At 39.7% G+C, this 26,847-nt stretch overlaps 1 protein-coding gene and 4 non-coding genes across 6 annotated transcripts; all 5 read right to left on the reverse strand.

The window, feature by feature from the left end:
- Nop58 (NOP58 ribonucleoprotein) lies at nucleotides 1–25,664 on the reverse strand. Of its 2 annotated transcripts, none has more exons than XM_048344946.1 (15): nucleotides 25,418–25,664; nucleotides 21,606–21,682; nucleotides 19,924–19,976; nucleotides 13,189–13,310; nucleotides 12,054–12,190; nucleotides 10,699–10,763; nucleotides 10,084–10,218; nucleotides 9,085–9,230; nucleotides 7,863–7,989; nucleotides 5,762–5,925; nucleotides 4,122–4,256; nucleotides 3,837–3,898; nucleotides 1,524–1,657; nucleotides 951–1,087; nucleotides 1–644 (listed from the first exon to the last, which is right to left on the reverse strand). In XM_048344946.1, the coding sequence occupies exons 1-15, from the start codon at nucleotides 25,460–25,462 to the stop codon at nucleotides 594–596; spliced, it is 1,590 nt and encodes a 529-aa protein (XP_048200903.1). In that variant the 5' UTR covers nucleotides 25,463–25,664; the 3' UTR covers nucleotides 1–593. The 2 variants fall into 2 exon arrangements, with proteins under 2 accessions (XP_048200903.1, XP_048200904.1); XM_048344947.1 differs by lacking the exon at nucleotides 25,418–25,664 and adding an exon at nucleotides 19,605–19,721.
- On the reverse strand, nucleotides 7,695–7,778 carry LOC125350965. The gene has a single exon (XR_007210869.1). It is a non-coding gene; the product is annotated as a small nucleolar RNA SNORD11 (small nucleolar RNA).
- On the reverse strand, nucleotides 8,949–9,031 carry LOC125350966. Its single transcript, XR_007210870.1, has one exon. It is a non-coding gene; the product is annotated as a small nucleolar RNA SNORD11B (small nucleolar RNA).
- On the reverse strand, nucleotides 19,740–19,824 carry LOC125350960. Its single transcript, XR_007210865.1, has one exon. It is a non-coding gene; the product is annotated as a small nucleolar RNA SNORD70 (small nucleolar RNA).
- On the reverse strand, nucleotides 20,544–20,632 carry LOC125350959. Its single transcript, XR_007210864.1, has one exon. It is a non-coding gene; the product is annotated as a small nucleolar RNA SNORD70 (small nucleolar RNA).
- Nucleotides 25,665–26,847: the final 1,183 nt, after the last annotated feature.

Genomic DNA, 26,847 nt, shown 5'->3' on the forward strand with positions numbered 1-26,847 from the left:
AAAAGATTTTGCTACATTTTTAAAGAACAGTGCACACTAAAGTTACAAAGCCATATTTTTTTCCTCTGTGAAAGGATACCAAAATTTCGGCACATCTTTTAAAATTTGACCAAAAAAATCTTTATTTAAATAAGAGGCAGAAGGAGGTTAAACAGAAGAAGTGAAAAGTCAAAAAAAGGCAACAAAAGCACAACAGCAACATTCTCAAATTGGTCCCACTGATTTCCACCTTGCAAAGAGAAGTTCCAAACTAGATAATAGGAAGTCACACTTTAGCAATAATGATCAGACAATCATCAAATGCCAAACAAATATACAGGGCTCAAGATTCTCTACCTAAAATGTAAAGAGATCACAGAACTGCCTTATAATACAAAGAATATACCTTTATTTTTTTTTCACATATCAATACCTCTAAGAACTGATGACATGATGAAGTTAATAAGAGTTGATGTCAAGATGCCAAGGCCTCAAAATCTATGGATGATTAATCACTTTAATTCAGCCTACTCCTGTATTTGGAGTGCACTTCTGGTATACTCCTAGAGTCATAAACATGAAGTGTCCAGGTGACAAATTTATGGTTCCTTTCATTAGTCGTCAGTGTCTCTCTTTTTTTTCTTTTTCTTCTTTTTCTCTGGACTCTGAAAGTAAATAGAAAAATGATTTTGAAAAAGCTGTAATTGTATGGATAAACAACTTTCCCTAACAAAATGCAGAATAAAAAAATGCCAATATAGTGAGCTTTTTACAGATCATATTTTCTTCCTCAAAGCAAACTCATTTTGAGGTAGAAAATGTGGGACACTGCCCTTATTGTACAAATAGTTTTATATTTAGCTTCTCTGTGAAAGAAAGCCCTTTATTCAACGACCTGCTCATTTCTGGCAGAGTAGATTAAACTACTGAGACCCTGACCACACAGAACACCGATATTAAAAACGACATACAGAAATTGCTGTGCTGGTGCATGGTTCTTCCTCAGAGACTGGTTCTTCCTTAATGTGTTTCTTTTTATCTTTCTTCTTCTTCTTCTTTACAGATGTTTCTTCTTCTACTATAACTACATTTTCATCCTCTTCTTCAGCTAAGTAGAAGAAAATGTAAAGATACAACAATGAAGCATTTTATCAGGAATTTAGTGTGAGGAGTCTCACTCCTTTTTGTCTAACTCCCAAATAGCTTATGTGTTAAGAAATTGAAGTTTCTGTAAGTTTACTGTTTAATTGTATATATTCTTTTGAAATCTGACATACTTAACAGTAACTTCCCAGGCAACTAATATGATATTAAACTACCCTTAGCCCATTAGCTTTGCATGGATGCAATGGTATTTCTTTTAAAAATTCCAAGTTCTAGAAGATTTACACTAATTATAAGACATTGTGGTGCACATCTCAGCACTCTGGGATACTGAGGCAGGAGTGCTGAAAATTAGAGGCCAGTCTGAGATACCTAGTGAAACCCAGTCAACAAATAGTAATTATATCATTACAAGTTTTTAATTAAAAATGCAAACCAACCTTTAACTTTGATCTTAGATTTTTTTGCTTTCTTCTCGATTACTTCATCGTCTTTATCTACCTCCTCGATTTTGCGTTTTTTAGAACAGGTTGGAAGTGTAGAATCACCAGAAGGATCGTAAGTCTTCACTTCACTGAAAGAGCCAAAGATCTTAGAAAATCCCTGAAATCACCTGCAACTGAAATAACTCAAAAAACAAACAAACAAACAAAAAAAAAAGAAACTGGGGCTGGGAATATGGTCTAGTGGCAAGAGTGCTTGACTCATATACATGAAGCCCTGGGTTCAATTCCCTAGCACCACATATATAGAAAATGCCCAGAAGTGGCGCTGTGGCTCAAGTGGCAGAGTGCTAGCCTTGAGCAAAAAGATGCTAGGGACAGTGCTCAGGCCCTGAGTCCAAGCACCAGGACTGGCAAAAATAAATAAATAAATAAAAATAGATAAATGAAACTGCTACAAGAGAATATTTACTTACAACCAACATACACTACTGCTGTTTTTTTTTAAAAATAGCTTATGGCTGCCAAAGTTGTTAATATTTTTGCCTTCCCCCCAAAACAATGCATCCCAATCACCCTCACTGGCTTTATCAGTCTCCCCATCCCACTATTCCTCCTCAAAACAATTTTAACAGGTTTAATTGTTGTTTCATACATACAAATAAAGGTCTAAGTAGACCTACAGATGAAAGGCTATAATCATTTGATTTTAAGAACAAAGGTCCAGACATTTGTCAAATAAACATACAAAAAGAAAAATGTAATATTTTTCTATGGTAAAACGTAGAAAATATATAAAGTATAAAAAATAAAAACAAAAGTTAGTTGAAGAGCTAGGAATGTGACTTAGTGGTAGAGCGCTTGCCTAGCATGCACGAAGCCCTGGGTTTGATTCTTCAGTGCCATATAAATAGGAAAGGCCAGAAGTGGCACTGTGGCTCAAGTGGTAGAGTGCTAGCCTTGTACAAAAAAAGCTCATGGACAGTTCCGAGGCCCTGAGTTCAAGCCCCAGAACTTGAAGAAAAAATAAACACAAAAAGGTAGCTGAAGGCCAGGCACTCAAGCCTATAATCCTATATACTCAGAAGACTTAGATTCATAAAGACAGCAATTCAAAGCCAGACAAGGCAGAAAAGGCAATATATAAAACTCAAGACAGACCTAAATTCCAGGATAAAAAAAGGTAAGCTGGTTAGTAAACTGAATTTAGGAGTATCATCATTCCAAGTCAGCCAAGGTAGAAAGACTATGAGACTACTTCATGTCAATGGAAGCCTAAAATATGCAGATTAGGTATGTCCCAGGGAGAAGGCAAGACTCAGTTGAGATGAGGCCCAGGTTATAATCAGGTACTACTAATGAAAATGTAATGCAGTCAGACACTGGTGGCTGGCAGTTCAAAGACAGCCAGGGCATTAGGCTAGATTCTTATGTTCAATTAACCACCAAAAAAATAAGAAGCCCACAGTGGAACTGTGGCTCAAGTGAAATAGTGTTAGCCTTGAGCAAACAGAGTAGCACAGAGTACTCAGGCTCTGAGTTCAAGATCCAGGATTGGCATAAAAAAAAGTTAATGTCCTTAAGAACACATTTGAGGGGCTGGAAATATGGCCTAGTGGCAAGATTTCTTGCCTCGTATACATGAAGCCCTGGGTTTGATTCCCCAACACCACATATACAGAAAATGGCCAGAAGTGATGCTATGGCTCAAGTGGCACAGTGCTATCCTTGAGCAAAAGGAAGCCAGGGACAGTGCTCAGACCCTGAGCTCAAAGCCCCAGGACTGGCAAAAAAAAAAAAAAAAAAAACAAAAAACTGAATGTGTACACTTAATACTGATATATATATATAAATAAATACTGATAATTATTTAAAATGCTCATAGGTTTGAAATAGTCTCATCACAAAAAATAACTTGTAATCAATCAATGCTAGCATGACTTAGTCATCCCACAAAGTTAAACAACTTTCACTTCTCCATTGAAAAAACGTATATATAAAGAGATTAAGTGGAAACTGGACCTGAATACAAGTCTAGGCACTGTTCCTGAGCTTTCATGCTCAAGGTCACCACTCTACCAACTGAACCACAACTGCAATTCCAGTCCTTCTGGAGCTTAAAGAATCTCAGGAAGTTTCCTGTCAGGGTTGGCTTATCCTCAGACCTTAGCCTCCTTGGTAGCTACAATTACAGTCAGGGGCTACCACTAAGCATGCAACTAACTGAGTCGTGTATTTTTTTTTAAGTCTCTCAATAAGTTAATATTCAAATGAAAAACTGTTCATTCTCTCTAAAATATACTCACTCACCTTTTGTGTTCATACTTTTCTGCTTTTGCCAACGCCTTTCCTGATCCACTTATTTTTCTTATCTAAAAAGAATGAAATGATTGTTACTGTATAGCTATATCTTAATGTCAAAATTTTTTAGGATATGCTAAACTCAGGAGCTGTTAACAGAATGCATAAAAAGTGTGTTACACATACCAAAATGTTTCACAAAGTAACAAATTATGCTACTACCTTCAGGAAACTACTCACAACTTATAACCTTTTGACAGGGAGTATTTGTAATAAGCAGGATGTGGCTCTTACCCCTCTGTCCTCCAAGCTTCTCAATCTGGCCTCTAATTTGGCTCTGTTCTCAACTCCCATTGCGGAACTGGAATCTTCACCAAAAGCATCATAACGAATAGCCAAAGCAGTTTTGGCTGCCAGCATCCGAGAAATCTAACAAGAAGCATCAATTCAGAGGCAGTCAGACCTTTACTACATTTGGAAAATTCTCTCAATAGTTTGTGAATGAGAAAACTGCAGCTAATTACCATATCAAGGCTTACTGTAGGACATTAAAATCAGGATTTTTTTAAATCAACCACCTTTGTCCTCACTTGCTTGGCAAACACTATCACTATGAGTTATACCAACAGAATGACCTACTGTATTTGTTACAAAAGAATGGCAAACTATATATCATTTGATACTTTGATAGATACAGGTAGATAATTCTTATCTAGCTCAAACCAATTTTCATTGTTCGTGAGTTTCTACTTGGTGATACTATTTTTATATCTTGAATAAATTTAACAGCCTTAAATATTTTTGATTCATTTTTACACTGATGTTTAATTTTATTTCCATTATTAGGCTATGAATTTTGTTTAACCACAAGTTTATGTACTCCAAAAAAAACTGAAACCTAAGCTGGGCACCATGGCTCATGCACACCTGGAATGCAGCAGCTACCCAAAAGGCTGAGATCTGAGGATCATGATTTGAAGCCAGCCCAGGCGGGATAATCTTAGAGAATCCTATCTCCAATCCACTACCAGAATACCACAAGTGCCCCTGGGGCTCTAGTGGCAGCACAAATACAGGCAAAGGGACAGGGCCCAGGCCTCACTTCAAGCCCCAGAACCAGCAAAGGAAAAAACAAAGAAACTAATATCTATTTAATTCCAGAATATGTGGGGCTAGGAACGTGGCTTAGTGGTAGAGTGCTTGCCTAGCATGCACGAAGCCCAGGGTTTGATTCATCAGTAGCACATAAATAGAAAAGGCCAGAAATGGCACTATGGCTCAAGTGGTAGAGCTCTAGCCTTGAGCACAGAGAGGCTCAGGGACAGTGCCCAGGCCCTGAGTTCAAGCCTCAGGACTCGCAATTTTTTTTGTTTTAATCTCAAAATGTGTTATTTGCCATTGACAACAAAACAGATCTCTACATCTAGTTATTGAAGGATTCAGTGAAGTCTTACTTATGTATTCAGCCCAGTGCATATGCTATTGTTGTACACGCACACACACACCATCCATAAAGCAGCAAGAGAAACTGTGCTGGTGGCTCATTTGTACAACTAAGATCTAAGAATTGCAGTTTGAAGCCAGTTCAGGCAGAAAAGTAAGTGAGACGCTTACGTCCACCAAAAGCTGGAAATGGAGCTTTGAGTCATTTGATAGAGCATCAGCCTTGAGTAAAAATGCTAAGTGGTAAGTGCCTAGATCCTGAATTTAAGCCCCAATATTGGTGTGTGCATACATACAATGCTTGTAATAGGACAAAAGTTTCTAACTTTCTGAAGGTGCAAAAATACCTTTTCACTTAAAACAATGCAGTATCTTCTAATCAGAAAGACAACGAAGATAAAATGTGCAACTAAATACAGAATAAAAAACAAAGTGAAGGGTTTTTTTTTTTTAAGTATAAATACAAAAAGCCTAGCTTCAGAAAAACTCACCTTTCCTTTGTTTTTGGGACTTGTCTGGCCTACCAGTGAGGCATGATAAATGAGACCATATTTAGGTGTGTCTCGCCTAGACTTGAGGGCTCTAAACAGTGCCTTTTCTGCTCCAAGAATCTGAACTGTAGATGCTGCATGCTTGGCCAAATTCAAAAGAGAACCTACAAAAAAAGTTATAAAGATTGTACTTCCAGGTTACCTAGTTTCAAAGTTCTTTGTATAAACATGAGATACACAGTATAACTAAAGCCTCAATAATAAATTAAACCTCACAAAACAGAGTCTTGTTTTGAATTCTCTGAAAATACAAGTGCTTTTTTTGACTCTTCAAACAAATGAAAGGTATATGGTAGATGTCTATGACAAAATAAAAGTTAAGCTGATTATAAATTCTATGTTGCTCAGCATTACTGGCTCACACCCGTATAATCCTAGCTATTCAGGAGGCTGAGATCTGAGTTTAATGTCAAAACTGCAGGCAAGGGCTGGGGATATAGCCTAGTGGCAAGAGTGCCTGCCTCGGATACACGAGGCCCTAGGTTCGATTCCCCAGCACCACATATACAGAAAATGGCCAGAAGCGACGCTGCGGCTCAAGTGGCAGAGTGCTAGCCTTGAGCGGGAAGAAGCCAGGGACAGTGCTCAGGCCCTGAGTCCAAGGCCAGGACTGGCAAAAAAAAAAAAAAAAAAAAAAAAAAAAAAAAAAAAAAAAAACTGCAGGCAAAAAAAAAACAACCCTTGAAACTCCTAATTCCGTAACTTCCAAAAAGCTGGAAAGTGGAGCTGTGATTCATGTGGTAGAACACTAGCCTTGAGCAAACAGTGCCCATGCCCTGAGTTCAGGGCCCATGACCAACACAAACAAATATCAATGGTTACCTATGTGCCAGAGATGGTATTGCCATTCTATATTAGCATGACAGACACTGTAATTGCTCATTATCTAGACATCAAATATCCTACTGCCTTAGACATGTATAAAGTTAACACTTCATCCCTGTTTCAGATATAAAGAAGTAGGCCCAGAAAAATAAGATGCCTTGCCAAATGTGTTGCAGAATGCTTTATCAGAAAATACACCAAACATTTCAGTTAAAAATCTTGAAATGCACCCAGGTGCAGGTGGTTCATGCGTGTAATCCTAGCTACTCAGGAGGCTAAGATCTGAGGATCATAGTTTGAAGTCAGCCCAGGCAGAAAAAGTCCCCATGAGACTTATTTCCCATTAGCCAATCAAAAACCAGAATGGTGCTGTAGTTCAAGTGGAAGAGTGCTAGGCTAGCCCCAAGCACAAAGAGGCTCATGAACAATGGCCAAGCCCTGAGTTTAAGTTCAACAATCTAACCCTCCCCCACAAAAACCAACTCAAAACACTAGTAAATATTTAATGTGTAAAAAAAAACCTTATTAGTTTATGCATCTACAAATTTAACCCACATGAGTTCATAAAGACAATAAAACCAACCCAGATGATTACAATCTTATAGCCAGTCAAGTGCTATTTCAATTAAAAAATGAATATGGGTGACACTTAAGAACCCCTAATGAATTTTCTGACATCTCTCCAGTAATACTGCTATTTCTTTATTTTTATATTATTTTATTTTTTTGGCCAGTCCTGGGCCTTGGACTCAGGGCCTGAGCACTGTCCCTGGCTTCTTTTTGCTCAAGGATAGCACTCTGCCACTTGAGCCACAGCGCCACTTCTGGCCATTTTCTGTATATGTGGTGCTGGGGGAATTGAACCGAGAGCTTCCTGTGTAGGAGGCAAGCACTCTTGCCACTAGGCCATATCCCCAGCCCAATACTGCTATTTCTAAAAACTATATTCAAATCTTGGTTGTAAGGTTTTCGCTTTTGGTGCTGAGGATTAAACACGTCTTAATACTATAGGAAATGCTAGTCATATCATTTTGACAGTGGAACACAAGTGTCTCAGAAGAGGTAGTGACTAAAGATGCCTTCATTATCCAAAAGGTAATCAGGCAAACAAATAAAAATCATCATTGAACACTTGGTCCTTAAGTCTTTAGTAAGGACAAATTAAATCACCAAACATCAAATATTCATTCTTGCATTATCATATCAAAACTGTTACCTGCATGAGCAATAAGCCGTGCTCCAACTAATTCTCCAACCATGACTGTAACATTGGGTGCAATGGCCATCATTCGATTTTGCAGATATTCATATAGCTGGGTTCTATATTCAGAGATTTCAATCACCTAGTATAAGGAACAAAATGAAGTTGCAAACAAGTTACAATTATAAATCTAGTAAGATACTGGATTCTAATAGCTAGACAAGATGCTACAACCTATAGTCCCAGTTATTCAGAAAGCTCAGGCAGAAGGATCATTAAATTTAGATGATCAAGCTGCCTAGGCAACACGGTGAGATGTCTCAAACTACAAACAAGTTCCCTTAAATTTCTCAACTATCAAAAACAGTTTGGTGCTGGTTTCCCATAAAATATCCTGAGGATTATATTAGAATAGTGCATGCAGTCATTTATAATAATTTCTATAGATAACAGGTTAAGTGTTAGTCATACTATCCTATTTATTTAAAAACTCCAAGGGCTAGACATTGTCATCTTTTCTAACATTACTGGATAACTATCTCCAAATTTTGAGATAAAAGACCATGGGTTATAAATATAAAACTCAAAAAAGTAGCTTGTCATACCTTTAAACCTTATATATATTTTGTGCCAGTCCTGGGCTTGGACTCAGGGTCTGAGCACTGTCCCTGGCTTCTTTTTGCTCAAGGCTAGCACTCTGCCACTTGAGCCACAGCGCCACTTCTGGCCGTTTTCTATAAATCTGGTGCAGGGTAATCGAACCCAGGGCTTCATGTATACAAAGCAAGCACTCTCGCCACTAGGCCATATTACCAGCCCCTACAAGCCCCTACTGGGGCTTGAACTCTGCACCTCATGGTCTCCCTAGCTTTTCTGCTCAAGACTGGCGCCCTACCATGAGCCACAGTTCCAGTTTTTGATAGAGATAAGTCTGATTTGTCTGCTGAGGTTGGCGAACCTGGATTCTCCAATCTCAGCCTCCTGAATGCGAGCTTTTATGGTTCTGTAATAAATTTTATTAGTTCACTATTCAGACAATAAAGCTAATTATATAAATTATTCTACTTTAGTATCCCCCTGACTACTACACAGAAACACGTAAGATGGCATCAGATGAGGTAGTGACTGAATACCCTCATATTTGCTTTCAGGTGAACAGAGTGTAAAAATCATCATTGCCATCAGAAAATTATTACAGGGCTTGAAAGACAATATATTCTATACAGGTGCAATTTACCTGGGTGCAAAGATGCAGAATGTTGCAAATATCTTCTTCAGAAACCTCTGTTCCCATAGATATCTCTGCAGCAGCTTTCACTTCAGCTTCCACTTCCTCTGGCAGTAATTCAGAAAGTGTGGCAGAGGCATAGTTCCTCCTGTCGCCTATGGAATGTTTGCAGAGGATGAGGAAGAATCATTCTTCAACAAATTGTTAAAATCCATCAAACAGTCAAAAGAAAAAGTAGCACAAGCCAATGAAAAGATGCCTAAACAAAACAAAGTGAGTAAGTTTGATCTACTAGTTTTCCTAAGTAAAGGTTATTAGAGATAAAACTCTCTCAAACAATCCCCCTTCAAAATAACCCACATCTATTATTCTAGCTACTCAGGAGCCTGAGGTTTGTTATCAAGGTTCAGCATTAGCTGGGAAAGATAAATGCAGCAGAGAAGCCCATGAGATTCTTATTTCTAATACATCAGCAGAGTTGGGGTGGGAATGTGTCTTAGTGGTAGAGTGCTTCCCCTAGCATGCATGAAGCCCTGGGTTCAACTCCTTAGTACCACATAAACAGAAAAGGCCAGAAGTGGTACTGTGGCTCAAGTGGTAGAGTGCTAGCCTTAAGCAAAAAGGAAGCCCAGGGACAGGCTCAGCTCAGCTCAGCCCAGCTCAGGCCCTGAGTACAAGCCCTAGACTGGCCAAAAACAACACACAAAAAACCCCAGCAGATATGAATGTAGAAGATGGCTCAAGCAATGGCACTAGACATGAGCAAGAGCCAAACAAGTACAAGAAAGCTAGGTAACTCTGCTCCCTATTGGATAGGTCATCAAAATCAAAATTAAAATCCATTTGACATTTACGGATTTATTTCCCAAACCTATAAACTTTCTATATCTAGGTAACTAACTAGACTGGAGATGTAATTCAAGAGGGAAAGTGCCTGGGGATCTCAGAGAAATAATTACTATTATCCATGTTTTGGGGTATAATCAACTAAAAAGGATAAACACTTACCAACTTTCTGTAAACATTTGCAGTATGTCAAATTATCTGAAATAATTTTTCCTAATTCAGGGAAATGCCAACCATACCACTCCCTACATCGCATAATGTAGTTGTTCAGTTCTTTATCCAAGTCATCTAATAAGGCTAGAGTAGATTAAAAACAAGACGAAAGTACATTAAGAAAATTGTATTATTTAAAATATAAAAGATTTACCTTTAATCAATTTCAAGATTAAGTGATACTAAGCAGATTTCAATATTGTATACTAATACTATCCATTTCCAGAACATTTTTCAGAGTCCCAAATGAAAACTCCATACCCTTTAGTAACTCTGTACTAGCCTTGTTATACCATTTTCTTCTATGTACATTTGCCTATTCTATATATGTACCTCCTCATAAAAGTGGAATAATATTTCATTTGTTCTCTCAAGCTCGGGTTTATATATATAAAATACTAATAATGTGATTCACATTATTTCCAGCAAGTCAACTTATGGGTAGTTTCACTGTTCTCTATACTTACTAATGTTAGAATAACAAGTCTCAATAGTAGCAAAACAACACACACACAAAAACAAAACAAAAGAAATGGATTAGATCTTGTCATATACTGTACTTACAAATTGCCTGAACAATCATTGTGTCTACTTTATCAGCACTAAATTTCAGTCGGTATCGAGACAGGCTGCGGAGAAACACATGGAATAAAATTAATAACATAGCATCTAAAAAAAGTATTTAAGGTTTTTCCTTTGCTGGTTCTGGGGCTTGAACTCTGGGCCTAAGTGCTGTTCCTGAGATTCTGTTTACTCAAGGTGAGTGTTCTACCACTTAAGCCAATTCTGGCAAATTGAGTAGTTTACTGGAGATATAGTCTGATGAACTTTCCTTCCTGGGCGGGCTTCGAACTAAGATACTCATATCTTAGTAACTAGAACTACAGGCATGAGCCACTATCGCCCAGGTATATCAATATTGCCTGGCCCTGAGCACTTCAGCTCAAGACTAGTGGCTCTACCATTTGAGCCAAAGGACCACTTCCTGCTTTCAGTTTAAGTATGAAAACAAGCTAGATACGAACACACTGAAAAATCAGAGTATAAACTTTTTTAAATGTACTGTTTCCTATTGTAATCTAATTGCATTTTCATAACATGAATTATTTTGTGTATGACAAATAGTTAAAAGTTATATTGGCTCTTATTTGTTGGCCAGTCCCAGGGCTTGGACTCAGGGCCTGAGGTGAGCACTGTCCCTGGCTTCTTTTTGCTCAAGGCTAGCACTCTAACTCTTAAGCCACAGCGCCACTTCTGGCCTTTTCTGTTTACATTTGGGAAAAGCCAAGTGAGTAGATTAAATGACATATGACTTAGCAGAGATTAAAAAACAAAAACAAAACAGGGGCTGGGAATATGGCCTAGTGGCAAGAGCGCTTGCCTCCTACACATGAAGCTCTCGGTTCAATTCCCCAGCACCACATATATGGAAAACGGCCAGCAGGGGCGCTGTGGCTCAGGTGGCAGAGTGCTAGCCTTGAGTGGGAAGAAGCCAGGGACAGTGCTCAGTCCCTGAGTCCAAGGCCCAGGACTGGCCACAAAAAAAAAAAAAAAAAAAAAAAAAAAAAAAAAAAAAAAAAAAACCAATAAAATTGAATCAAACTATGGTAGAGAATTGCTACAATAATAAAGAGTCCAGGCAAACAGAGCCAGATGGTGTGGTTTCCAATCCTGATTTGACTACTTATCAGCATCAATTTCTGCACAATATGATCATCTTCATAACCAGAACACTGCTATATAAGCTATTAAAAGATGCTGATTCCGAAGTGGCTATGGCTCCAGGGGTAGAGAAGTGTGGCTATGGCTCCAGTGGTAGAGAACTATCCTTGAGCTGAAGATCTCAGGGACAGTGCCCAGGCCCAGAGTTCAAGCCCCATAACCAACAGCAACAACAAAAAAGAGCTGACTATTCTCACCTGTGTGCCAATCCAAGACACATGGCTGACATTTCTCGTGGCTCTACTCCAGGGATTAATCCATCCATTTGTGATCGGATTCCTCTCATAAGTTCATTAACAACAGGACTATGAATACAACTCAGATTCAGCTTTTCCTACAACAAAATTTGTATTAAATGAAAAATGGCTCTCTTGAAGTTATTTTGCATATATTAAAATACTGATACTTCTCAAACTATGTCTTGTATTTTATAAAAACTACATAGGGGGTCTGGGAATGTGATCTAGTGGCACAGTGCTTGCCTAGCATGCATGAAGCCCTGAGTTTGATCCCTCAGCACCATATAAACAGAAAAGGCTGGAAGTGGTGCTGTGGCTCAAGAGGTAGAGTGCTAGCCTTGAGCAAAAAGAAGCCAGGGACAGTGCTCACGCCCTGAGTCCCAAGCCCCAGGGCTGGCAAAAAACAAAAATCTTCCTAGAACCAAAAACCAATACTAAGAGGGGCTTTTGTTATGTCAGATTATGTAACAACATAACTATGGGTAATTTAATACACTCAAAGACTTCAATCAAAAGTCCCAATCCTTAGGGCCCTTACAAATAAACATTAGTATACCTTAAATAGTCCCAAATACATATATGAAAGATTATATACTCTATAAACACTGAAATACAAGTTAAAGCAGAATATACACAGTGTTAATAGATTATATAACAAGGTTAAAGGTAATTTTTATGTTTTTGTTCATCTGTATTCTACACTAAACAATAATTACGCTTGGTTCTGCCAATTCTAGTGTGAATTATTAATGGCCTAGTCAAACAAAGACCAGTATATAAGTGAGGACTTAAGACAAATTGTAAAGGTTAAGATTTGTAGTTACTAACGTATGAAACTAACCTCTCTGTACATCAGTTTGATAATAAAAATTTGAAAAAAAATAAATAAAAATAAAAATCTGGAAAAAAATAATTATGAAAAAGGGGGAAAAAAGATTTGTAGTTACTTTGCCATAGGAGATCTCACTAATAGGCATAAAAGAAAATAAAAGAAAGCCTTTCTCTACTAATTTATGGGGTGCTGGGGAATGAACCCATAGCTTCATGTATAACATTTGACTTTTACCAGTGAATATCAACTCCCAGATTTTACCTTTATGACCCCTCCCAGTTTAGCATCAGCCACTGCCAAAGGTTCATGGGCTTCTTTTACAATTTTCTTCAAAACTTTCTTCAGCTGCTTATTCATTTTTCCCTCCATGAGGGCTGTGAATGCTTTTCAGGAAGAAGGAAAAAATAAAGATTTACTCACCATCTTTTAACTAAGAGCTTATCTTATTTAAAATTTACAGTAAAGTAAGTATTTCCTTCAAAAGGCTTCAATTGAACACCTCTTCTGAAAGAGTATGTGTAACAATCACATAAAAAATGATAGCATGCTCTGCTCTGGTAGCTCACGCCTGTAATCCTAGCTACTTAGGAGGATTCTCATCCTGGGGACTGAGGTTCAAAGCCAGCCTGGCAGGGAAGTCTGAGATTCTCATCTCCAATTAGCCACCAGAAAACTGGCAGTGGAGCTGTGGCTCAAAGTAGTAGAGTGCTAGATTTGAAGAGCTCAGGTATAGCACACAGGCCCAGAGTTCAAGCCCCATGACCAACAAAAACAAACACAAACTGATAGCATGGCTGGGTACTCAATTACAGATTCCTAGCTACTCTGGAGGCTGAGACCTAAAGACTGCTACAATATCAATGGAAGGAGGCATTTTTTCTAATGTGCTTGCCCATGATGTGCTAAGTCTGATCCTTAGCATCAAAAAAAAAAAAAAAGGGCCAGGAGTTTGGCCTAGTGGTAGATTGTTTGCCTAGCATGCACAAAGCCCTGGGTTTGATTCCTCAGTACCACATACATAGAAAAAGCCAGAAGTGGAGCTATGGCTCAAGAGGTAGAATGCTAGCCTTGAGCAAAAGAAGCTTAGAGACAGTGCCTGGACTCTTGAGTCCACGCCCCAGGACTAGCAAAAAATAAAAAAAATTTCGTCCATTAAAAACAATTGCTTAGGGCTGGGGAAATGGCCTAGTGGCAAGAGCGCTTGCCTCGTATACTTGAAGCCCTGGGTTCGATTCCCCAGCACCACATATACAGAAAATGGCCAGAAGTGGCGCTGTGACTCAAGTGGCAGAGTGCTAGCCTTGAGCAAAGAGAAGCCAGGGACAGTGCTCAGGCCTGGAGTCCAAGGCCCAGGACTGGCAAAAAAAAATAAAAAAATAAAAACAATTGCTTAGCTGAGATCTGAGGATCAGCTTGAAGCCAGCCCAGGCAGTAAAGTCCCCAAGACTCTTATCTCCAATCAATCACAGAAAAACCTAAAGTGGCTGTGGCTCAACTGGTAGTGTTAGCCTTGAGAAAAAAGGAACTCAGGGACAGTACCCAAACCCAGAGCCAGGCCTCATGCCTTTAAATCCTACCTACTCAGGGGGCCGAGAGCTGCTGAGGATCACAGTTTGGAGATAGCCCAGGCAGAAAGGTCCATGGAGACTCCAATTAAGCACCAAAAAGCTGGTGGTAGAGTGTTAGCTCTCATGTGACACTAGCCTTGAGTGAAAAAGGTAAGGAACAGTCTACAGGCCCTAGTTCAAGTCCCAAGACTGGCACCAAAAATAGACAGCTTAACATTTACAAACACTTATCTCTCTTTTAATGCAAGTTTGCTGTCCATTACATGTAACATAAAAAATCTTATCAAGACTAAAAATAAAGCCAGGTACCAGTAGCTCATGCCTGTAATTCTAGCCACTTAAAAAGTAGGCCGAAATCTGGATATAGAGGCTGAGATTTGAAGCCAGCCTGGGCATCTCACCTCCAATTAATCAATAAAATGCTGGACTGGAAACAGCTTATATAGTAGAGAATCAGCCTCCCCGCTTCTCCCCTGGGTCAGGGGGCTTGAAGTAAAGGCCTGGGCTTTTTTGCTCAAGGCTGTATCACTCTACCACTTTGAGCTACAGCTCCACTTCTAGTTTTCAGGTGGTTCAAATGAAAGTCTTTATAGCCTTTTCTGCCTGGGCTGGTTTTGAACCACTATCCTCAGATCTCAGCCTCCTAAGTAGCCAGGATTACAGGTGTGAGCCACCAAGGTTGAGCTTAACAGTAGTTTTGATAGAAAAAGCCAGGCAAGAATTGAAGCTGAGTTCAAGATCCAATACAAAAGAAACAGAAGGAAAAGAAAACCTACCTCATGACTATTTCAAAAAACTAAGTAATTTTTAAATGAGCATAATTCTGAGTACCACTGTGTCATCTATCACCTATTGATATTAAAAGGGTGCTTTGTAGTCAGGTGCTGGTTCAAAGCCAGCTCACCAGGAAAGCCTGTGAGACACTTATCTTCAATTAACCAGCAGAAAACCAGAAGTGGTGCGGTGGCTCAAAGTGGTAGAGTGCTAGACTTGAGCCAGTGCCAGTCCCTGAGTTCAAGCCCCACAACCAGCAAAACTTAAAAATAATAAATGCGCTGTGCTTGGGCAAACATTAGGCTTATCCATTTAGTATGTTTAATAAGAACTGATAAAAAGTTTGGAGCACAATATTCTGCAAAGCATCAAGCTACATCCCCAGCTGTTGAACTGTCAGGAGATAGAGGAAGCTGAGTCACTGAGGTGTGACCCGGAAGGACACACCAGGGCCTTGACCTCTCTCCACTGTTTCCTACATGAGTTGAACAGCTTGGCTCCATCACAAACTTTCTACAATGATGTTTAACTTTACCATAGGCCCTAAAACCAACGGAACTGAGCGATCATAAAAGGAATCCTTCAAAATTCTCAGCCCAAATAAATATTTCCTCTTTAAAGTTGATTTTTCTCAGGTATTTTGTCCAGTGGTAGAAGGCTGACACAATTAGTAGACATGTTGTTTTAAAGTTTAAATTCATGAAAAATGAGGAATAACTAAATGACAGAGATTAGGGATTAAGTTAGTTATTATACTAATTAAACAAGGCAAGAGGGCTAGGAATATGGCCTAGTGGCAAGAGTGCTTTGCCTCATATACATGAAGCCCTGGGTTCGATTTCCCAGCACCACATATACAGAAAATGGCCAGAAGTGTCGCTGTGGCTCAAGTGGCAGAGTGCTAGCCTTGAGCAAAAAGAAGCCAGGGACAGTGCTCAGGGCCTGAGTCCAAGCCCCAGGACTGGCCAAAAAAAAAAAAAGAAGAAAGAAAGAAATCCAGAAGCAGCTGGGTGCTGGTAGCTCATGCCTATAAGCCTAACTGTTCAGGAGGTTGAGATCTAAGGACTGTGGTTCAAAGCCAGCCCAGGCAGGAAAGGCTGTGAAACTCTCATCTCCAATAAACTACTCAGAAAAAAAGCCAGAAGTGGAGCTGTGGCTCAAAGTGGTACAACATCAAGGCCCTGAGTTCAAGCCTTAGGATTGGTACAAAAAAGTAAGTAAGTCCAAGCTGGGAATATGGCCTAGTGGCACGAGTGCTTACCTCATATACATGAAGCCCTAGGTTTGATTCCTCAGCACCACATATATAGAAAAGGCCAGATGTGGCACTGTGGCTCAAGTTGGCAGAGTCCTAGCCTTGAGCAAGAAACCATGGATAGTGCTCAGGGCCTGAGTTCACCCCAGGACTGCCCTCCCCCCCCCAAAAAAATGCAGTTTATCTATAAAGAGGCTATTTTTTTTAAAAAAGTAAATAAATCCAGTAGAGGCTACTTGGAACCTGGAATGCAGCAATCCTTCACAAACCCAGGACTTGGCTACATCATAATCTATGTGAACAATGCCCCCTAGAGTAGGAAGAGAGCTAATTCAGTATTGCATGTTTTACCAAGTTCAGCCTAAATAATTCTCCAGTACATTACTATAGTTATGCTTATGGCTGTAGGAGGCTGTTTACTGATACGTTAATGAAGGAGCACTAGCACCATTTATATGAAAAATAAACTAGGTAAAAAATGTTAGAAATAAGCCTCTTCAACAAATAGTGTTGGGAAAACTGAACATTCATTTAAGACTGAAACTGATCTGTCCCCTTGCACTAAGATCAACTAAAAATGAATCAAGACCTCAACAGACCTGAAACCTTGAAACTACTACAAGGAGTAGGAGAAACATTAGAACTTATTATCAAAGGCAGGAACTTCCTGAAGATAGTTCCAGGGGCTTGGCAAATAGGAGAGACTCAACCAATAGGATTGCATAAAACCAAAGTTTCTGCACAGCAAAGGACAGAGTTACTCTAGCCTAGAGAATGGGAGATCTTTAAGTAGCTGTATATCCAACAAGGGCCTTGAAAATGATTATGCGTGTATATAAAAATGAGTGGGGGTGGGCTGGGAATATGGCTAAGTGGTAAAGTGCTCACCTTACATACACGAAGCCCTGGGTTCAATTCCTCAGCACCACATACATAGAAAAGGCCAGAAATGGCACTGTGGCACAAGTGGTAGAGTGCTAGCCTTGAGCAAAAACAGAAGTCAGGGACAGTGCTCAGGCTCTGTGTTCAAGCCCCAGGGCTGGCAAAAAACAAAAAAACAAAAACAAAAGAGTGGGGCCTAATATCCAGAATATACAAGGGGACAAGAAATTACTCCAATATTTAATAACTCAATAAGTGGACAAAGGAGCTAAATAGACTTCACAGAAGAATGGCCAGTAAAACAAATGAGGAAAGGCAAATCAGAACATTATGATTCCATGTCACCCCAGCAAGATTAGCTATCAAATGCTGGAGGGACTGGGAGAAGGAACCCTATTACACTGTTGGTGGAAATGTAAACTAGTGCAGCTACTTTGGAAGGGGGTTTGGAGATTCCTCAAAAAACTCAACATAGAACTACCCTATGATCCAGGGGTACCCACTCAGGCATCTATCCAGAATATTTCAAGTTAGGATATGGTAAAGACAATTGCACATATTGTTTCACTATTCACAATAGTTAAGGGAAGGAAACAGCCCCGATACCCTACAATGGATGAGTGGGTTAATAAGCAAATGTACATATACACAATAGAATTTTACTCATTTATTAGAATATTGTCATTTGCTGGAAAATGGGTACACCTGGAAAAATTATGTTAAGTGAAGTCAGTCACAGAGAGACAAACAACATGTTTTCTCTCCTATATGGAAGCTAGACTCTTAAAATACGCAAACACACAAAACTAAAGAATTATATATCCTGTAACTCCTCTAAACAACTACTAAATATCAGGAATCAAACACATTTGGGAGGAGGGAGGATAACTAAAGAAGAGTGCAAATTTATTCATCATATTCAATGTATACTATGTAAAGACTAAACTATGTAACTTGAGAGTAGGAATGGGAGGGGAAAAACAGGTCAACATTGATCAAGAAGCACTGTGAGGGAACAGAAGACACTGTACAAAAGAAAATGTACTCATTATCGGACTCATGTAATTGTAATCCCTCTGTACCTCACCTTTACAATAACAATAAGGTAATTTTTAAAAATCATTGTACTTATAACCTGACTTAAGGAATTGTAAACTCATTGTACAACTACTTAGTGATAAAACAAAAAAGGGCTGGGAAGGTAGTTTAGCAGCAGAGTGCTTGCCTAGCATGCTCGAAGCCCTGGGTTCAGTTCCTTAGTACTACATACACAGAAAAAGTTGGAAGTGGTACTGTGGCTCAAGTGGTAGAGTGCTAGACTTGAACAAGCTCAGGGACAGTGCTGAAGCCCTAGGACTGGAAAAATAGTAAGTAAATAAATTAAGTAAGCTGGCTCCATTGCTTAATCCTCTACAAGGATATTCCACTAACAGTCTAACAATTAAATGGATCCCTAGTTTTCATACTGAGAATCATGTATATTCTCCCTACAGTTCAAAATTAAATAATTTAAAGCCATAGTTTCCTACAGTTCTCCACCTTCAAATTTTATCACCAAGTAATTGGCTGATTTGTGACACAGATTTTAGGCAATATCTGCCCATCCCATTTTGATAAACACACATAAGCATGTTTAAGTCACTTCTAGTTAGGCAGCCCTATCACTTTATGTATTTTGGCCTACAGAGAAGTCTAGCTGAAGGATATTTAAGTCATTCATTCCTCTGAATCACTAAAGTGTATGAAGATGATGCTACTTTATAAACAAAACTCCTATGCCACTAAAGTTTGTGTATATAAAAAAAAATCCATGAGACTGGGAATATAGCCTAGTGGCAAGAGTGCTTGCTTCGTATACATGAAGCCCAAGGTTCGATTCCTCAGCACCACATATATAGAAAAGGCCAGAAGTGGCACTGTGGCTCAAGTTGGCAGAATGCTAGCCTTGAGCAAGAAGATGCCAGGGACAGTGCTAGGCCCTGAGTCTCAAGCCCCAGGACTGGCAAAACAAACAAACAAAAAAACCCAAACTAATCTATTAGCTTTCCTACCACTTTAACAATACTGACATGCTTTTCTGAACTAAAAATGTATACCAGAGAGCATTATTATTAGTTATTTCTTCTACTGTGAATCCTGGCTATTCTCAACTTTACCCTCAATTAAAATGACCAGAGCTGTGTACTTGACCACATTACCTTGGTCCTTTGTAGGACAGCTTTTACTGAATTGTGCTTCAGCATTATGCTGTTGGTATCCACAGGGAGATCAACTTAATCACTTCTCACTCTCATCACATTGGGGGGGAACCAGCCCTATGGGGAAAAAGCTAACTCAATGTTGTCTCAGTGGTAGTGACGAATGAGTGATATCACTTAAATTCAGTTTCAATGAGAATGCATCATTGACAACATTGAATAAGGTTAACTCAAGGCTCTATAAAGTTTTTAAATAAGGAAAACAAATCAGCAATATTTAAAATTGAGAGAAAAGAAAGCATCGCATTTCTTACTTTACCTGCTAATGCTTCTGCTGTATCCTGAAATTTCTCAAAATGCTTTAGCTTTACTCTAGAAAAATAAAAGAGAAATAAGAAAAAAAGTTGTTATACACAGCACAATGATTTTTCAAAAGCTACACAGCCAGTAAAGAAAAGTTGAGTGTTTCTCAAGTATATATTAATAAAAGAAACTCGCCTGCAGTTGAAAATTGGGGTGCAATGTCAGGATATTCTACATAAGATGGCCCATTTTTCCAATGTTGGGTGAGCGATGTTTAGACTAGTATACAGGCTTTGAGGAAAACATAGGCCAAAAATGAATATGAAGATGAAGATCAAACTCTGCAGCTTTAAGTTGGATTTAGACAGCTTTTACTATAATAGCATAGAATATATCTAAGAACAAGTATTTGAGTTTCTAACCCAGAAATCTCATGATATTAACTTGTCTATTTGTAAATGCCACTAAAAAAATAGCTATTCTTAGATCACTTGTGTGAGATGTAACAGTTTACATACAAAGAAATGTATGTCAGCCACACATCATAGTACAGTATTGGAGAGGCCCAGGCAGCAATTTTGGGTTTGATGACAGCTTGGTGGGGTACATAGTGAAAGAAATGCAGAAATAAGTTAATTCATTGTTGTCTCAGTGGTAGTGACGAAATTTTGAGTCAGATCACTTAAATTCAGTTCCAACAGGAATACATCATTGACAACAATGAACCAGATTAACCCAGAAAAGCATTTAACTATTTTAAGAACACTATTCTTCCATTTGCCTAAACCAGTTTTGTCTAAACAAGGTTCTTTTACTGGGCTAGGAAATATGCTGGAAACATGCTTGTATACTTACCAAACAAAGATTTAAGAAAAAACAACAATTTCATCTTGTTCTCCCCAAGCCTACCTCCATGAGACACTCATCTCCAATTAACTACCAGAAAACTGGAAGTGGGAGCTGGGGATATAGCCTAGTGGCAAGAGTGCTTACCTTGTATACATGAAGCCCTAGGTTCAATTCCTCAGCACCACATATATGGAAAAGGCCAGAAGTGGTGCTGTGGCTCAAGTTGGCAGAGTGGTAGCCGTGAACAAAAAAAGAAGCCAGGGACAGTGCTCAGGCCCTGAGTTCAAGCCCCAGGACTGGCAAAAAAAAAAAAAAAAAAAAAAGAAAAGAAAAGAAAAAGAAAGAAAACTGGAAGTGGCACTGTGGCTCAAAGTGGAAGGTGCTAACCTTTAGTGAAAAGGCTCAGGGTCAGTGCTTAGGCCCAGAGTTCAAGCCCCACCACTGACATTATCTCACTGTTTGCCAAGATTTCCCCAAATCTAAAGACATACTATCATTCGTGCAGTGCCACAGTGATAGACATTTATTTTTTGCCACTACAAATGTTACCAAAAAAACCCTGAATACTCTTTGGCATTCCCCAAACAAAATTCATAATTATATGTGGATCCTTCCAAGGACCGTAATACTTGCTCAATGAGTATTTCATGAGTAATAGCCATCTCTCCTCCCATTCACTGCTTCAGCTAGATATCAAAGATGGGCTACATCCACTTTGTCAGTAAAACTTGAGGAAATCAGGCATACCCTTCTAGGATTTACTTACTATTTTTTTAAACAAAGAGCAATGAAATAGAAGAAATAAATGCTATGAAATAGGTAGAAAACGTAAGTTTCAAGATCACTTACATTTTATTTGCTTTCTCTGGAGTTTCAAACTCTTTCCACAAACTATCAACTTCTTGAAGTTTCTTCTCATTTAAAACCTGCAAGAAAATATTTTAAGGTTTTTTTTTCTCCCCACCAAACAGTGTAGGCATAAATGGCTACATTCTTTCCCTTTTTGTTTTTGTCAGTCATGGGGCTTGAACTCTAGGCCTGGGTACTTGTCCCTGAGCTCTTTTGCTCATTTACCACTTGAGTCACAGCTCTACTTCTGGCTTTTTGGTACTTAATTGGAGAAGTTAAGACTTTCCTGCATGGGCTGGCTTCAAACCTTGATACTTAGATCTTAGCCCTCTGAGTAGGTAGGAGTGCCTTGGCCCTGAATTTAAGCATAGAACCAGTGAGCATATGCATGCATACACACAAAAACCAAACAATGTAAAGAGAGCATGATGAAGTTATTTCTCCCACCGAAGCAACAAGATCATTGTCTCATATTGAATAAACTTTTCATTAAACTATTAATGTTGGATGTGGTTGGGGGGTCTTTGAGAACTATCGTGCTGTTTGTATTTAAGTTTAGGAATATACTATATACACTTTCATGGAGACATAATTCTCTAGGCTTCAACAATCTAGAATTGTATGTTTATACAACTTTTTGTCCTATTTGTTAGACGTTAACAAAATTCATTTTTTTTCACTTAAATCCAGAGTAAAAAAAATAAAAAAGCCAGGTGTTGGTGGCTCACACCTATAATCCTAGCTACTCAGAAAGCTGAACTGAGGATCTCAGTTCAAAGCCAGCCAGGACAGGAAAATCCAGGAGACTCTTATTTCCAATTTATACTACCAAAAAAGCCAGAAGTAGAGCTGTGGCTCAAGTGGTAAAACACTAGCCTTGGGTACAATACATTAGAGACAGTGTCTAGCCCTTGAATTCAAGCTCCAGGACACCAAAAAAGAAAAAAATATATAAAATACTGTGTTTAGTGAAGCATATCTACAGATATCATGCATATCGTAAGAAAATACAAATTTTTATCAAACCCATTCCACAGGGCATTAACACCTGCTGTTAGAATCTAGTATGTATTGCACAATAAATAACAATACAATATTACAAATCAAATATGTGGAAGAAAATTTTAAGGATTCTGTTACTTAGACTTAACCTTTTGGAAGAGGAGATAAGAGTGACAGGAGGGACTTGGAATATGGCTTAAGCGGTAGAGTGCTCCCCTTTCATGCATGAAGCCCTGGGTTCGATTCCTCAGCACCACATAAGCAGAAAAGGCCGGAAGTGGAGCTGTGGCTGAAGTAGTAGAGTGCTAGCCTTGAGCAAAAAGGAAGCCAGGGACAGTGCTCAGGCCCTGAGTCCAAGCTCCAGACTGTCAAAAAAAAGGTGTGTGTGTGTGTGACAAAAGGCTGCATACATGTGAACAAATAAACAAATCTCCTGGTTCAACTAATTGATGCCAATAAAAATGCGAAAACGTTATTAAAACACTAGGTATATTTACAGGACTTGAAAAGTTGAAGTAAATCAAACTAGAAGACTACGAATAATATAGTTTTGGTAATCAAAAATTACAGGCTTCTGGGCTGGGGATATAGCCTAGTGGCAAGAATGCCTGCCTCGGATACAGGAGGCCCTAGGTTCGATTCCCCAGCACCACATATACAGAAAACGGCCAGAAGCGGCGCTGTGGCTCAAGTGGCAGAGTGCTAGCCTTGAGCGGGAAGAAGCCAGGGACAGTGCTCAGGCCCTGAGTCCAAGGCCCAGGACTGGCCAAAAAAAAAATTACAGGCTTCTAATAATTCTACTGTGTATCATGAAGAATCCAGACATTCTCTCAAATTTCATGGATCATGGTAGTTTCAACTTTTAAAAATTGTTCAGATAAGGTAACCCTGTTTAAAAGTTGAGGCTCCCAAAAGCATGTGTTTTCTAGCTGAAAAGTGTATTTGAAGATAACATTTAGGTAAGAAAGTTGGCGTACTTTTTTTTTTTTTTTTTTGCCAGTCCTGGTCCTTGGACTCAGGGCCTGAGCACTGTCCCTGGCTTCCTTTTGCTCAAGGCTAGCACTCTGCCACTTGAGCCACAGCGCCACTTCTGGCCGTTTTCTATTATATGTGGGTGCTGGGGAATTGAACCCAGGGCTTCATGTATAGGAGGCAAGCACTCTTGCCACTAGGCCATATCCCCAGCCCAAAGTTGGCATACTTAAAAAATACTATCACCGGTTCTTAAACTGAAGTTAAGCAATGGAAGTGTAATAAAATTATAGTGACTCGTGTATACTAAGTTTGCTAATATTTTGATATTGGAAACAAAAACCTGGCTATTATGTTTCTAATCGAGCTAGGACATATTGAAGTAACATTACAAATGAAGTTACTAAACATAGAACTTCTCTATGACCAAGTCATACCACTCTTGGGCATCTACCCAGAACATTTACAAGTAGATACCGTAAAAAAACTTGCACATCCATCCATGTTCACGGCTACACTATTCACAATAGTCAACTTATGGAAACAGACCTGATGCCCGACAGCAAGTGTGTGGATCAATAGTGTGGTATATATACAATGGATTTTACTCATCCATTAGAAAGAGTAAGATTTTGTGTCATTTTCAGGGAAACGGACAGACCTAGAACAAATCATGCTAAGTGAGTTAATGCAGAGAGATAAATGGTGCGTGTTTTCTCTCATATGTGGAAGCTAGGCCTAAAATATAACTGGATAGGACAACCTATACAGGCCTTTAGGTATCCACAGACTGAAAGAGGATACCATTAGAGAAGGAACCCAAAGATGTAACTTCCTCAAAATATTTAAAATACTGTTTACTGAAACGAATTCCAGGAAATGGAAACATATTTGGGGGCTTGGGCTCTTTTTGCTCAAGGCTAGTGCTTTACCACTTGAGCCACAGTGCCACTTCTCGCTTTTCCTTTTTATGTGGTACTGGGGAATCAAACCCAGAACTACATGCATGCTAGGGAAACTCTACCACTAAGCCACATTCCCAGACCTGTTGTAACAATTTTTCAAAGCAAAAATAAAAGAAACCTTGTCCCAATTTTCTATCACCAGCAGCTTTCTCACTTAAACTTAAAAATGATGAACTACCCGATCCGCTCAATTATATCACACCATTAAAAAAGCAAGCCTCACAACCCAAGCTGGAAACCCTTCGTAATTAAGCATGCTAACAATATAAAAACGCATTTAACCCTACAGCAGTCTTGTCATTTCTACCTTCAACATTTCCCAGTGTTTCCCTCCTTGCCAACTAGAATCCAAGCAATCTCATCTTGCCCCCCCCCCACCCCAAACTCCTTTTCTTGCCTTCTCGCAACCTAGTCTCCACACAGTAACCTCATTCAAAGACAAATCATATCAAAGTTCCCGATCATTCCTAAGAACACTCACATTTAAACTCTGAGCCTGGGCGCGCGCGCGCGTTCAGTGACAGGACTCGCCAAGCACGTGCGAGGGCCTGCGTTTGATCTCCAGCGCCGACATAGCTAAACTAAAATCCCAACTCTACACCATCATTTGCAAAACTATTTAGTACGACTCCAGTCCATGTCCAACTGGGATCAAATCTTCCGAACAGAACGGGTAGACCCCCCAAATGGCGGGACCACGTGTTCACTGCAAACACCGAGTTCTCAGGCTCCCCACTCATTTTCCGAGCCTTGGCGGCTCCAAAAACTACTCTCAAGATCCCGAGACGTTTGGGCCCCTTCTACGGTCCCTTCATCTCCCCCCGTCTGCTCAACACAGAAATTCTTCCTCACACACCTCAATATTCCACCTACCTTAAAGATGGCGTAGCCAACGGACGTTTCAAACAGCACCAACATGGTGAAGGTCGGTCAGGGCGCCCGCCAAGACGTCTGTAACGAGCAGAGGCTAAAACGCAACTTTTACAGCCACGAAAAGAGCCGCCAGGCCGCGGCGGGGGACAAGATGCGCACGCCTCCCTGCAGAGAACTGCTGCGCACTACCACGCGTTCCACGCCGAGCTGCACAGGAAACGCAAATAGGCGCCTCTCCGCGAGGATTCTGGGGCGGTGATGACACTTCCGGTCGGAGACTATCGCGGCGCTAGCAGTCACTTCCCGGGATGTTCCCGCCAGCCTAGACATGGATGGAGGAGGAGGGGCTAGAGTGGTGTGGAAATATCGCGAGATATCCTAGGGGGCTGTCCGAGATTTGACTCTGGGAAAGGCCGAAGAGTCGGCTTTTCGCTTTAAAGGCTCCCCTCACCCTTCGAGATGTATATGTGTATATAAATGCATGTGTTCTGATTAGTTTTTTGGAAATGTGAGTCTCACGGACTTTCCTGCCCTGGACGGCTTCGAACTGCGATCCTTAGATCTCCAATTAACTACTCAAAAATCGGTAGAAAAGCTGCGGCACAGAGCGGTAGAGCGCTAACCTCCAGCAAAAAGAGCCAGGACCCGAGTTCAAGCCCCAGAACCGGCAAAAGGAGATAAGGGAATCTAGGGGGCGGAGAAGCATGGTTCAGATTGGCTGTATTCACAATCCATCACAGCCAGAGAGGCAAAAAAAAAAAAAAAAAATCGGGAGAGACATGAATTAAAAAATGAGATGGAAGAACTATATTTATAGGGGCTGGGAATATGGCCTAGTGGCAAGAGTGCTTGCCTCGAATACATGAAGTCCTGGGTTCCATACCCCAGCACCACATATATAGAAAAGGCCAGAAGTGGCGCTGTGGCTCAAGTGGCAGAGTGCTAGCCTTGAGCAAAAAGAAGCCAGGGACAGTGCTCAGGCCCTGAGTCCAAGGCCCAGGACTGGCAAAAAAAAAAATAAATATATATATATATACATTTATAGTATATTAATCCAATATTTTTCTGTCTAGTCTCAGCAATAGTGCCATTTGCTAGAGTGAATTATCTTTTGGTCTTTGTTTTTTTTTGGGGGGGGAGGGGTTGCAAGTTCTGGGGCTTGAACTCAGGACCTGGGCACTGCCCCTGAGCTTTTTTTGCTCAAGGCTAGCTCTCTATCACTTGAGCCACAGGGCCACTTCCAGCTTTTTCTGTTTATGTGGTACTGAGGAATTGAACCCAGGGTTTCATGCATGCTAGGCAAGCACTCTACCACTAAACTATTTTCTCCTTAATTAGGTAATTCTTTAACTGAATGAATGCTTACTGGAAGCAAATATTTTCCTTTTATGTTGCTTAGCATTGTTTCTCCAAAATTAAATTGAGCTACT

This window comes from Perognathus longimembris, chromosome 4 (genome assembly GCF_023159225.1).
Source record: "Perognathus longimembris pacificus isolate PPM17 chromosome 4, ASM2315922v1, whole genome shotgun sequence".
Lineage (NCBI taxonomy): Eukaryota > Metazoa > Chordata > Mammalia > Rodentia > Heteromyidae > Perognathus > Perognathus longimembris.